The 13,024-nt window shown below is 52.8% G+C and overlaps 1 protein-coding gene across 1 annotated transcript in view; it reads right to left on the minus strand.

The window, feature by feature from the left end:
• Positions 1–13,024, minus strand: part of LOC308510853 (cAMP-dependent protein kinase catalytic subunit PRKX-like) — a 30,690-nt gene that overhangs the window by 15,002 nt on the left and 2,664 nt on the right. Inside the window, exons 2-3 of the mRNA XM_081080905.1 lie at positions 4,374–4,542; positions 2,757–3,020 (exon numbers count right to left, since the gene is read on the minus strand). Of these exons, the coding sequence (XP_080937031.1) occupies positions 2,757–3,020; positions 4,374–4,542 (433 nt within the window). The remainder of the gene's footprint in view (positions 1–2,756; positions 3,021–4,373; positions 4,543–13,024) is intronic.

The raw sequence follows: 13,024 nt of genomic DNA on the forward strand, positions 1-13,024 counted from the left end.
TCTATCCACTGAGCCAAACAAGCTAGGGCCATAGGAGAAATAATTTGCAAAAAAAAAAAAACATAAAGAAAAAGAAAGGAAAAAAATAGAAAAATTAGCTTCTAGCGCCACCTGGTGGCCAGTTGAGTGAACAGCCAAGTGGGACGGAAATCTAAGGTGAAGTTTTCTGGTTACGTATTTGGTTATTTTATTTTATTTTTTCCCCCAATTGGGGACCCCCCCTTCTCTGTGCAGCCTCAGATGCCTTTTTTTTTTCTCCACAAATAGGAGAAAATAGGTCCTTTCTTCTTGCAAAAGAATTTTTTTTATACCTCAAAAGGGCTGCAATATTTGGGTAAAATCTATAGATTTTGAGACGTTCCTGCTAAAATCTCTATATGTGAGGTTCTGGATTGATGGTCTGCTCTGTTAATGGTCCTCTCTCTCTCTCTCTCTCTCTCTCACCCTCTAAAAATCAATTAAAAATTAAAAATAGCCTGGCCAGCGTGGCTCAGTGGGTAGAGCTTCGGCCTGCGGAATGAAGGGTCCCGGGTTCGAATCCTGGTCAAGGGCACAGGCCTGGGTTGCAGGCTCCATCCCGAGTGTGGGGCGTGCAGGAGGCGGCCGGTCCATGATTCTCTCTCATCTTTGATGTGTCTCTCTCTCTCTCCCTCTCCCTTCTTCTCTGATACCAAGAAACATATATTTTACAAAATTAAAAAATTAAATGAATTTTAGGCTGCTTGGAAAATGCAGAACCGAAATTCTGAGTTTTCTGCTAAGTTTGTATAATTGGATAGAATTTTCTTAATCTATTTTTACGGATTCCAGAGAGGAAAGAAAGGGAGAGAGAGAAACATCCATGATGAGAGAGAATCATCGATCAGCCGCCTCCTGCACGCCCCCGACTGGGGATCCAGCCTGCAACCCGGGCCTGTGCCCTTGACCGGGATTCGAACCCGGGACCCTTCCGTCCACAGGCCGACGCTCTATCCACTGAGCCACACCAGCCAGGGCTCATTTGATAGAATTTTGCTAAGAAAAATCTCACCCTTAAAAAGATACAGAAGCTATGAACTTCCAGTCGGGAGATGAATTATAATTTCACGGGCGTTCATAACACTGTGTCGCTTCTTTGAAGGCAGCCAGAGGGAAAAATAATAAAATCACGTAAAAATGATAAAGTTGCGAGAGGGCAGAGGTTACACCTTCTCATCACACTCGCCGGCCGCCCAGCTTCTACTTGAGACAGAACAGCCGGACGGAGGCGGCCACAGGTAACCCTATCGGCCTTCGATACAGGGTGTCGGCTTCCACCTGGACGGGGAGGCGAGGGGAGGGGGGTTCGGGGGGTGAGGGGCCAGGGCTGTATCCAATTCCAGTCCCTGAAGCACCCACAGGTGCCTGACACCTCGTTAGAGCAGAAAATTCCAACCAGAAAAGCCACCGGCCCAGCCCGGCCAGTGTGGCTCAGTGGATAGAGCATCGGCCTGTGGACTGAAGGGTCCTGGGTTCGATTCCCGGTCAAGGGCACAGGCCCGGGTTGCGGGCTCGATCCCCAGTCGGGGGCGTGCAGGAGGCGGCCGGTCCACGATTCTCTCTCATTAGGGATATTTCTCTCTTTCTGTCTTCCTCTCTGAAATCCATAAAAATATGGGTTTTTTTTTAAAAGTTTTCATTAATAAAAAAAGGCAGAAAAGCTACCTTGAGGCACATCCTCTCTCACACCTGTCGTCATGGCTACCATGGGTCCATCCACAAACCAGGGGTGGAGAAAAGGGACCCCCCCTTGCACCATATAACGGGGGACAGGAGGGCCTGGCAGTGGGTGTGGCTGCCGTGAAAAAACAGCGGGAAGGTTCCTCAAAAAAAATTAAAAATAGAACCATCGTCGGACCCACGGATTTCACTTCTGGCTGATGGCTGGCTTGTTCCCCAAACCCAGATACAGACACAACCTGAGAGTCGATGGACCAAAAAGTACATTTTATTATGATTATGATTATGATTTTATTTTTTACAGAGAGGAAGGGAGAGGGATAGAGAGTCAGAAACATCGATGAGAGAGAAACATCGATCAGCTGCCTCCTGCACACCCCCTACTGGGGATGTGCCCGCAACCCAGGCACATGCCCTTGACCGGAATCGAACCCGGGACCCTTCAGTCCGCAGGCCGACGCTCTATCCACGGAGCCACATTAGCCAGAGCCAAGAGGAATATATTTTTAAAAATCAGTCCTAACTGGTTTGGCTCAGTGGATAGAGTGTTGGCCCTCGGACCGAAGGGTCCCGGGTTCGATTCCCGGCCAAGGGCATGTGCCTTGCTTGCGGGCACATCCCCAGTGGGGGGCGTGCAGGATGCAGCTGGTGGATGTTTCTCTCTCGTGGATGTTTCTAACTGTCTATCCCTCTCTGTAAAAAATCAATAAAATATATTTTATTCTTTTTATTTTTTTTTTAAAATATATTGTATTGATTTTTTTACAGAGAGGAAGGGAGAGGGATAGGGAGTTAGAAACATCGATGAGAGAGAATCACGGATCGGCCGCCTCCTGCACACGCCCCCCGACTGGGGTTGTGCCCGCAACCAAGGTCCATGCCCTTGACCGGGAATCGAACCCGGGACCCTTGAGTCCGCAGGCCGACGCTCTACCCACTGAGCCACACCGGCCAGGACAATAAAATATATATTTTTTTAAAAAACAAAAACCAAAAAACTCACAGACGCAGACAGGGGCCTGGGTTGGGGTGGTGGCCCCGGGGGCACCACGCCTCACCTGTCGACCAGCTTCTTGGCGAAGCCGAAGTCGGTGAGCTTGACGTGCCCGTCGCGGTCCAGCAGGATGTTCTCGGGCTTGAGGTCTCGGTAGACGATCTCCCTGGAGTGCAGGTAGTCGAGGGCGCACACGATCTCGGCCGCGTAGAACAGGCCGGCCGCGTTGGAGAAACGGCCCCGGTTGCGGAGGTAGCTGAACAGCTCGCCGCCCGGCACGAACTCCATGAGCATGTACAGGAAGCGGTCATCGTGGCAGGTCCAGAACCTGCAGGGGGAGAGGCCGGGGATGGAGGGCTGGGCCTGGGGGGGCCGGGGGTGGGGGCGCCTGGACCAGACAGGTGTGAGCACAGGTGTGAGCACAGGTGTGAGCACAGGTGTGAGCTCAGATGGACATGACGGTGCACATGTGGCCCCGTGGTTGAGCGTCAAGCTAGGAACCAGGAGGTCACGGGTTCGAATCCCGGTCACGGGCACATGCCCGGGTTGCGGGCTCAAAGGACCAGACATAAGACATGATTTCTAACAGAGCTTCCGGGGAAAAAAAAAATCTCGATGATTATAAACCCTGTAGCCCAGGTTGGTGTGGCTCAGTGGGTAGAGCGTCGGCCTGTGGACGGAAGGGTCCTGGGTTCGGTTCCCGGTCAAGGGCACAGGCCCGGGTTGCGGGCTCGATCCCCAGTCGGGGGCGTGCAGGAGGCAGCCGGTCCCTGATTCTCTCTCATCATGGATGTTTCTCTCTCTCTCCCTCTGCCTTCCTCTCTGAAATCAATGATGTATTTTTTTTTTAAATATATTTTATTGATTTTTTACAGAGAGGAGAGGAGAGAGATAGAGAGTCAGAAACATCGATGAGAGAGAAACATCGATCAGCTGCCTCCTGCACATCTCCCACTGGGGATGTGCCCGCAACCCAGGTACATGCCCCTGACCGGAATCGAACCTGGGACCCTTCAGTCCGCAGGCCGACGCTCTATCCACTGAGCCAAACCGGTTCCGGCAAATGATGTATTTTTAAAAAAAGGTACAGGTTCGCCTAAGTTGGTGTGGCTCAGTCGATAGAACCATCAGCCTGCAGACTGAAAAGTCCCGGGTTCGATTCCCGACCAAGGGCACATGCCCGGGTTGCAGGCTCGATCCCAGGCGGGGAGCGTGCAGGAGGCAGCCAGTCCATGATTCTCTCTCATCATGGATGTTTCTCTCTCTCTCTCTCTCTCTCTCTCTCTCTCTCTCTCTCTCTCTCCCCCTCCCCCTTCCTCTCTGAAATCAATCCTATATAATAAAAGCCCAGCGACCATAATGGCGTAACGACCAGAAGGACCGACTGACCAGCTGCTGAGACCGCCTCTTGGTCCCTCCCCACAGCCCGCAGCCTCCGATCGATTGCCCGGCCAATGGGGAACCGGGGTAGGTCGTGGCGGCAGGGGGGGCGGGACTAGGGACTGGCGAGCGGGCGGAGGACAGCCCTGACCGCAGGCTAGATCTGGGACCTCCCTGCGCCCGATTTGGTGCACTGGGGCTCCAGTAAGGATATATTTTTTTAAAAAAAAGAGAGAGAGGAGAAGGAGCTGGGACCAGACCCCGGGGGGGGGGGGGGGGGGGGGAGAGGGGACGGACTCACAGCTTGACCAGGAAGGGGTGGCTGACTTCCTTGAGGACCGACTTCTCGTTGTGCACGTGCTGCTCCTGCTTGAGCCGGATGACGTCGGGGATGCTCATGACCTTGAGCGCAAAGAACTGCTTGCCCGTCTTCTGCCGGACGAGCTGCACCCGCCCGAAGGTCCCTGTGCCTGCGGAGGAGCAAGACGGGGGGCTGAATGGGCACCGGGATTGGACCAGGGGGTCAGACACTCAACACTCGGCAAGAGTCCGGCCGGACGGGCTCAGGGGTTGAGCGTCGACGTAGGAACCAGGGGGTCCTGGGTTCGATTCCCGGTCAAGGGCACAGGCCCGGGTTATGGGCTCGATCCCCAGTAGGGGGCGTGCAGGAGGCAGCCGATCAATGATTCTCTCTCATCGTGGATGTTTCTCTCTCCATCTCCCTTCTTCTCTGAAATCTATAACAATACACTTTAAACAATACTCTATAAGCCCTGGCCAGTGTGGCTCAGTGGATAGAGCGTTGGTCTGTGGACGGAAGGGTCCCGGGTTCGAATCCGGTCGAGGGCATGGACCTGGGTTGCGGGCACATCCCCAGCAGGGGGCGTGCAGGAGGCAGATGATCGGTGTTTCTCTCTCATCGATGTTTCTGACTCTCTCTCCCTCTCCCTTCCTCTCTGTAAAAAATCAATAAAATATATTTTTTTAAAGAATAAATAAACGAAAAGGCCCCCAGGGCCCCCAGGCTGTCAGGTACATCCACTGGCTCACGGAGCCGGGGGTTGGGGACCAGGGCCTGCGTGGCCGTGGCTCCGAAGGGAAGTTTCCATCGTGAATGTTTCATTAGAGCAGAAGCAGACGGTGACCTGCAGGAGCCAGGGATCGCCGTGTGTGCGGAGAGGCCGACAGTGAGCGGTCCATCTCGAAGGCACGGCCTCGTGGAAAGATCATTTGGCCCTAACCAGTGTGGCTCAGTGGCTAGAGCGTCGGCCTGGGGACTGAAGGGTCCCGGGTTCGAATCCGGCCAAGGGCATGGACCTGGGTTGCGGGCACATCCCCAGCGGGGGGCGTGCAGGAGGCAGCTGATCGATGTTTCTCTCTCATCATCAATGTTTCTAACTCTCTCTCCCTCTCCCTTCCGCTCTGTAAAAAAATATCAATAAAATATAACTTATAGAAAAAAATAAAATAAAAAGAAGTCACATAAACAATCGCAAAAGACCTGGGCGTGTCTGTCCCAGGCCAAGGCCGCTAAGGAATGTCGTAGGCGGGACATGCCTGGCATTCCTGGCTCAGGCCTGGAGCTCCCATGGGCGCCCCGTCTGCAGCTACGACTGGCACGAGGGGTGTTGAGTTTTCACCCAAAACAGCCACGGTCGTCGGACATCATCCACGCACAGTCCACGCAGCCGGGCGACACCCACAGCCGTACACTACCCCCAGGCGGGACACCTGATGATGTCACGGGATCCCCCACATGACAGAACGTGTCTCAATGCCCTTGCCATTGGGGGGTTTTACAGCACAGCTGCCGTTGGGGGCTGCAGGAATTTTGGTGGTGGTTGATGGTAGGGGGGTGCTAGATTGTGGAATTTTATCCCTGAAACGTGTAGAATTTTATGGAGCAACTAGAGGCCTGGTGCACGAAATTCGTGCACTTGAGGGCGAGGGTGAGGGGGTGGCTCAGCCTGGATTGCGAGAGGGCGCAGGCATGATCGGGGCCGGGGAGGGACTGCAGGGGGGCCTCCAGGGCGTGTCCGGCCCGTCTCTTGCTCAGTCCCGATCGGCTGGACCCCAGCAGCAAGCTAACCTACCCGTCTGAGCGTCTGCCCCCTGGTGGTCAGTGCACGTCATAGCGACTGGTCGACCGGTCGACTGCCCCCTGGTGGTCAGTGCATGTCATAGCCCCTGATCGGCCAGTCGACTGCCCCCTGGTGGTCAGTGCACGTCACAGCGAGCACTTGAGCGGCCTTAGCATACCATTAGCATATTCCGCTCTGATTGGTTGAACGGCCGACCTGACAACCAGACACTTAGCATATGAGGCTTTTCTTATATAGGATGTCAACCCAATAATTTCAGTTAGAAAAACATTAATATCACAGCTAGGATACCTCTGGTGAGCTCAGTGGTTTAAGGGGTTTCTTTCACCTCAAAGACGTCAGGAGGCGGGTGAGTTGAAGAACACAGGGATGGCCCTGGCTGGTGTGGCTCAGTGGATAGAGCGACGGCCGGCAGACTGAAGGGTCCCGGGTTCGATTCCCGGCCAAGGGCACATGCCCAGGTTGCGGGCTCCATCCCCAGTAGGGGGCGTGCGGGAGGCGGCCGATCCGTGATTCTCTCTCCTCATGGATGTTTCTCTCCCTCCCTCCCTCTCCCGCCCTCTCTGAAACCAACAAAAATATATCTATTTTTTAAAATCTAGAAAAAAATGAAATATTAAAAAAAAAAAGGGTGAGTCCAAAGCCATAAAGGGAACCGAGATTGGTGAGGTTGGAGTAAACAGTTCAAGAGGCGGAAGGGGTTTCGAAACCCTTTGGGTGGATTCTTTACTCAAAGGGCAACAGGACATCAGGAGGCTGAGAGGAGGAAGGTGCCTGCGTGGGTTTTGGTCGTGCAGGGTTGTGTGTTGTTGCCAGGGCTCCTCTGAGGGCCCGGCCAGTGTGGCTCAGTGGTTGAGCGTTGACCTATGAACCAGGAGGTCACCGTTCGATTTTAGTCCAGGGCACGCGCCCGGGTTGGGGGCTGGATCCCAGTAGGGGTCGTGCGAGAGGCAGCCGATCCATGATTCTCCTCATCATGGATGTCTCTCTCTCTCTCTCCCTCTCCCTTCCTCTCTGAAATCAGTAAATATATATATATTTTTTTTAAAAAAGAAAGAAAGAAAGAAAAAGAATGGGTGAGTCAAAAGCCAATAAGGAAACTTGAGATTCGTGAGGTAGGAAGAAACCAGTCATGAAAAGGAAGGGATTTTGAAATTCTTTGCTTCAATTCTGTTTTTATGTTCTGTTTTTGCTTTTGTTTTGGTTTCTGGTTAATCCTCCCCCAGGGATATTTTTCCGTTGCTTTTTAGAGAGAATAAAAGAGACAGAGGGAAATATTTTTTTAAAAAATATTTTATTGATTTTTTTTTTTTTTACAGAGAGGAAAGGAGAGAGATAGAGAGTTAAAAACATCGATGAGAGAGAAACATCAATCAGCCGCCTCCTGCACGCCCCCTACTGGGGATGTGCCCGCAACCAAGGTACATGCCGTTGACGGGAATCAAACCCGGGACCCTTCAGTCCGCAGGCCGACGCTCTATCCACTGGGCCAAACCAGCTAGGATGGTGTGAATTATTTACACCATGGTCAGCAGCATGTCACGCGGCTGAGAGCAGGGAAGTGCCTGGGTGGGTTTGGCTTGTGTAGGGTGTTGTGTTATTGTGTAAAGGTTCTCCTGATGTCAGACAGGCCAGGGGAGGGGAGGCTGCAGGACAAATAAGACAGAGATGCAGATTCGAGAGAGATGAGCTGTGATTGTCGGGAGAGACACAGCCGGGAGGCGGGCACAGGACAAATAGAAAACCGGCCATGGAAACAGACTAGATGGGGCTGGGCGAGTGAAGGTGGGTGGAGATGAATGCCAGGCAGCGTTGAGGTAGCTGAACAGCTCATGAGAGCAATGACTGCACAGGTCAACCGGGCAGCTGCTTTTCATGCCAATGGCCTATCCTTGCTCAGGACTCAGACTTTGCTAAAATCTCTTAAACAAGCAGCGGCTGGCATCAGTGTGTCCCATACCTATCAACAAATGGCCCCCAACACACACCCCGCCACACACACACACACACACACACACACACACACACAGCAGCAGCCGCAGCCTGTCTCTCTCTTTTAAAAAAAAAATATATATTTTTATTGATTTCAGAGAAAAAGGGAGAGGGAGAGAAAGATAGAAACATCCATGAAACACATGTTAAAACAAAACAAACGAGCAAAAGTCTGCCTAGGAAAGGTTTAAAAAAAATCAGAACAATAAAACCTTAAAAAAATTAATTAAAATAGTTAATAAAAGACGATCTCAAAATTACCCAAGCGTTATGATAAAAGCCACTCAGTTTAAAATATATATATATATATATATATATCGAGCTGCAACCCGGGCATGTGCCCTTGACTGGGAATCGAACCCGGGACCCTTCAGTCCACAGGCCGATGCTCTATCCACTGAGCCACACCAGCTTGGGCTGCAGAACTACTTTCTTCTCAAGGATGGGAGAGCTCTTAGCCACCCAGCAAGGAATGAACACACACTTTGAAGATGTATGTTGGGCCGGCCAGTGTGGCTCAGTGGTTGAGCGTCGACCTATGAACCGTGAGGTCGGGGTTCGATTCCCGGTCAAGGGCACAGGCCTGGGCTGCAGGCTCGATCCCCAGTAGGGGGCGTGCAGGAGGCAGCCGGTCCATGATTCTCTCTCATCATGGATGCTTCTATCTCTCTCTCTCTCTCTCCCTTCCTCTCTGAAATCAATAAAAACATATATTAAAACAAAACAAACAAACATAATTCTGCCAAAGAATGGTATAAAAAATGAGAATAAAACTTTAAAAAATAAACCTATATATATAAAAGCCTAAGCCAGCGAAGGACCGAACGACCGGTCGCTATGACGCACACTGACCACCAGGGGGCAGACGCTCAATGCAGGAGCTGCCCCCTGGTGGTCAGTGCCCTCCGACAGCCAACGTCCCGCATTTCCTCCCTCCGGCCAGCCGGCTCCGATCGGCCCTGATCAACAGCCAGGCCAAGAGACCCCCCCCCCACCGGTGCACGAAGTCATGCACCAGGACTCTGGTAAATGAATAAAGCTAATAAAAGACAATCTCAAATTTCCCCAAGCATTATGATAGAAGCCCTCTGTGTTTTGGGTTTTTTAAAAATATATTTTTATTGATTTCCGAGAGGAAGGGAGAGGGAGAGAGAAACATTCATGATGAGAGAGAATCACAGACCAGCTGCCTCCTGCACGCCCCCGACTGGGGATCGAGCCTGCACCCCGGGAATGTGCCCTTGACCGGGAATCGAACCCAGGACACCCTCCAGTCCGCAGGCTGACGCTCTATCCACTGAGCAACACCAGCCAGGGCTGGATCAATTCCTTTTCGATGTGGGCTTACCCAGTGGACGCCCTGGGCTTAGCCCTGACAGCCCTTTAGGACTCAGTGGGGTGGGGACACCCAGGGAGGTGGTGGCCAGGTGACCGGGGGCAGTCAGTGGACTGGTCAACCAGTTGCTATGATGTGCACTGACCACCAGGGGGCGGTCGACCGGTCTCTATGACATGCACTGACCACCAGGGGGCAGTCGACCGGTCGCTATGACGTGCACTGACCACCAGGGGGCAGTCGACCCGTCGCTATAATGTGCACTGACCACCAGGGGGCAGCCGAATGGTCGCTATGACATGCACTGACCACCAGGGGGCAGTCGAATGGTCGCTATGACGTGCACTGACCACCAGGGGGCAGTCGACCGGTCGCTATGACGTGCACTGACCACCAGGGGGCAGTCGACCAGTCGCTATAATGTGCACTGACCACCAGGGGGTCGATGGTCTGACCAGTAGGTTGGCTTGCTGCTGGGGTCTGGCCGATCGGGACTGAAATGGGCTGGACACACCCTAGAGCCCTCCCGCGGTCCCTCCCCAGCTGGCCAACCTCCTATGCCTCTCCCCGGCCTCGATCTGAGATCCCTCGGGAGATGTCGGTCGCTATGATGCACAATGACCACCAGGGGGCAGATGCTCAATGCAGGAGCTGCCCCCTGGTGGTCAGTGCTCTCCCACAGCCAGAAGGATGTCCGACTGACGGCTTAGGCCAGCTCCGAGGGCTCCCAGAATGCTAGAGGGTGCTGGCTGGGCTGAGGGACCCCCCCCACACACACACCCAGAGTGCATGAATTTTGTGCACCGGGCCTCTAGTCAATAATGAAAGAGAATCATTGATTGGCTGGCTCCCAACTGGGGATCGAGCCCTTGACCGGGATTCGCACCCTGACCTCCTGGTTCATAGCTCGATGCTCAACCAATGAGCCACGCCGGCCGGACAATGTAGAATTCTATCTATCTATCTATCTATCTATCTATCTATCTATCTATCTATCATCTATCTATATCTATCTACCATCTATCTATCTATCATCTATCTATCTATCTATCTATCTATCTATCTATCATCTATCTATATCTATCTATCATCATCTATCTCTATCTATCTATTATCTATCTATCTATTTATCTATCTATCTATTATATACATAGAGTGTCGGTCGGCCTGTGGACTGAAGGGTCCCGGGTTCGATTCCGATCCAGGGCATGTCCGTTGGCTGTGGGCACATCCCCAGTGGGGGGGGGGCGTACAGGAGGCGGCTGGTCGATGTTTCTCTCTCATCGATGTTTCTAACTCTCTGCCCCTCTCCCGTCCTCTCTGTAAAAAAAAAAAAAATCAATAAAATATTTTTAATAAAAAAAAAAAAAGAAAATTAATGGAACCTCTGGGTTGACCAGAAAGCCACAGATGACTCAGCCGCGGGAAAGCAAGGGAGAGGCAGTGCCTCCCGGGCCACCTGGGAGCGCCCCGCCCAGACAGGGAGACGCCAATCACCCCGGGGTGGGCGGGAATAAATGAATGCATGAGGGTGTGGCTCAGTGGGTAGAGCGTTCGGAGGCTGCCCATCATGCCACCCACAACAGCTGCGTTCACGGGCCCACCCAAGGGAGCTCTGCACGGCCCCCATTGGGTACCTTTTCTGTTATTGATTTATTTATTTTTTTAAGTTATGAGACGTTTTTTTTATTTATTTAAAAATCTATTTGTGTTCATTTCAGAGAGGAAGAGAGAGGGAGGGAGGGAGAGAGACATCCATGATGAGAGAGAATCCTGGACCGGCTGCCTCCTGCACGCCCCCTACTGGGGATCGAGCCCGCAACCCGGGCCGGGAATCGAACCCTTGACCTCCTGGTTCCTGCGTCGACGCTCAAACCACTGAGCCACACCGGCCGGGGAGACATTTATTTCGAGTAATATATCTGAGCCCCGTCAGCGTGGCTCAGTGGTTGAAGGTCAACCCATGAGCCAGGAGGTCCCGGGTTCGATTCCCGGTCAAGGGCACGTGCCTGGGTTGCGGGCTCCCTCCCCAATAGGGGGCGTGCAGGAGGCGGCCGGTCCATGATTCTCTCTCATCATTGATTGATGTTTCTCTCCCTCTCCCTTCCTTCGTCTCTGAAATCAATAAAAATATATTTTATTTTGTTTTTTTTATTATATTGTCTAAAGTTTTACATGTCTCCCTTTTCCCCCTAAAAATATTCTTTTTTTTAAAAAAAAGACTCAACCAAAAAGAAAAGATAAAATAACTAAAATAAATAAAAATAGAAATAAAATAAAAAAGACCCAACCAATGAATGCACGAATAGATTGAACAACAAACTGATGTTTCTCTCTCCTCTCTCTCTCAAGTCCAATAAATAAATAAAAATGAAAACACATCGTCATCACCAAGAGGGGCACCAAGCACTGGACATCAGAGCCGTCCGACGGGTCCCCAGAGGCGCCCGCATTCTCCCCTGAAGGACACGATGACTCACCGGGCACCTATGCCCGCTTGGCAGCAGCCAGACTGGGTCCCGTCTGGAGCCCGCCCACCTGGCCCCGCGGGCACCCTGCCCTGGCTCCCGGCCCAGGGCCCAGCGCGTGCCCGAAAGGCTCACAATGCCGGGCGGCCAGGCCAGGGATCGGGGTGTGGGTGGGTCCTGCCACCACTTTCCATTGTCCGATCGGGTTCCAGCTACTGGTGTCTGTTCCGTTTCTGCTGGCACGGGAAACAGAGCCGGCGTCCCAATGGGCTCAGCGGAGGTGAGAGAGGAGGAGGAGGGAGGGAAGGGGGGAGGGGGAGAGAGACAGAAGTGGGGGCAATATGGAGAAAGAGGGAGGAGCCCTAGACAGCCTGGCTCAGTGGATAGAGCATCGGCCTGTGGACTGAAGGGTCCCGGGTTCGATTCCCGGTCAAGGGCACAGACCTCGGTTGGGGGCTCATCCCGGGCCCCAACCCTCGATGTGTTTCTCTCACATCGATGTTTCTCTGTCTTTCTCTCTCTCTTCCTCTCTCTCTCCCTAAAAATCAATGGAAACATATCCCCGGGTGGAGATTTTAAATAATAATAATAATAACCTATATATATAAAAGCCTAAACAACCCTATGACTGGAACAACCAATTGCTATGACGTGCACCGGCCACCAGGGGGCAGACGCTCGATGCCGGAGCTGCCCCCTGGTGGTCAGTGCGCTCCCAGGGCCAACCTCCCCTAATCCCTCCGACCCCCCCCCCCGCCCCCCGCCCTTCTGCCAGCCAATCTCCCGCGGCTCGTCCCCCCAGCCGACCAATGGGGTGGGGCCGTGGGAGGTTGGCCATTGGCTCCAATAGGGACTGGGCGAGATGGCCCCCAATCAGCCTCAATCGGCGCGCAGGCCTAGGGAACTCCCACCCTGTGCACAAATTCATGCACCGGGCTTCTAGTCAATAATAAATCATTAAAAGTGATGAATGAATGGATGGGTGACGGATGGATGGATGGGCAGATAGATGTATATATCAATAGATACATAGATGGACATGGGGAGAGGCCGG

This window comes from Myotis nattereri (genome assembly GCF_964212035.1).
Source record: "Myotis nattereri genome assembly, chromosome: X".
Taxonomy (NCBI): domain Eukaryota; kingdom Metazoa; phylum Chordata; class Mammalia; order Chiroptera; family Vespertilionidae; genus Myotis; species Myotis nattereri.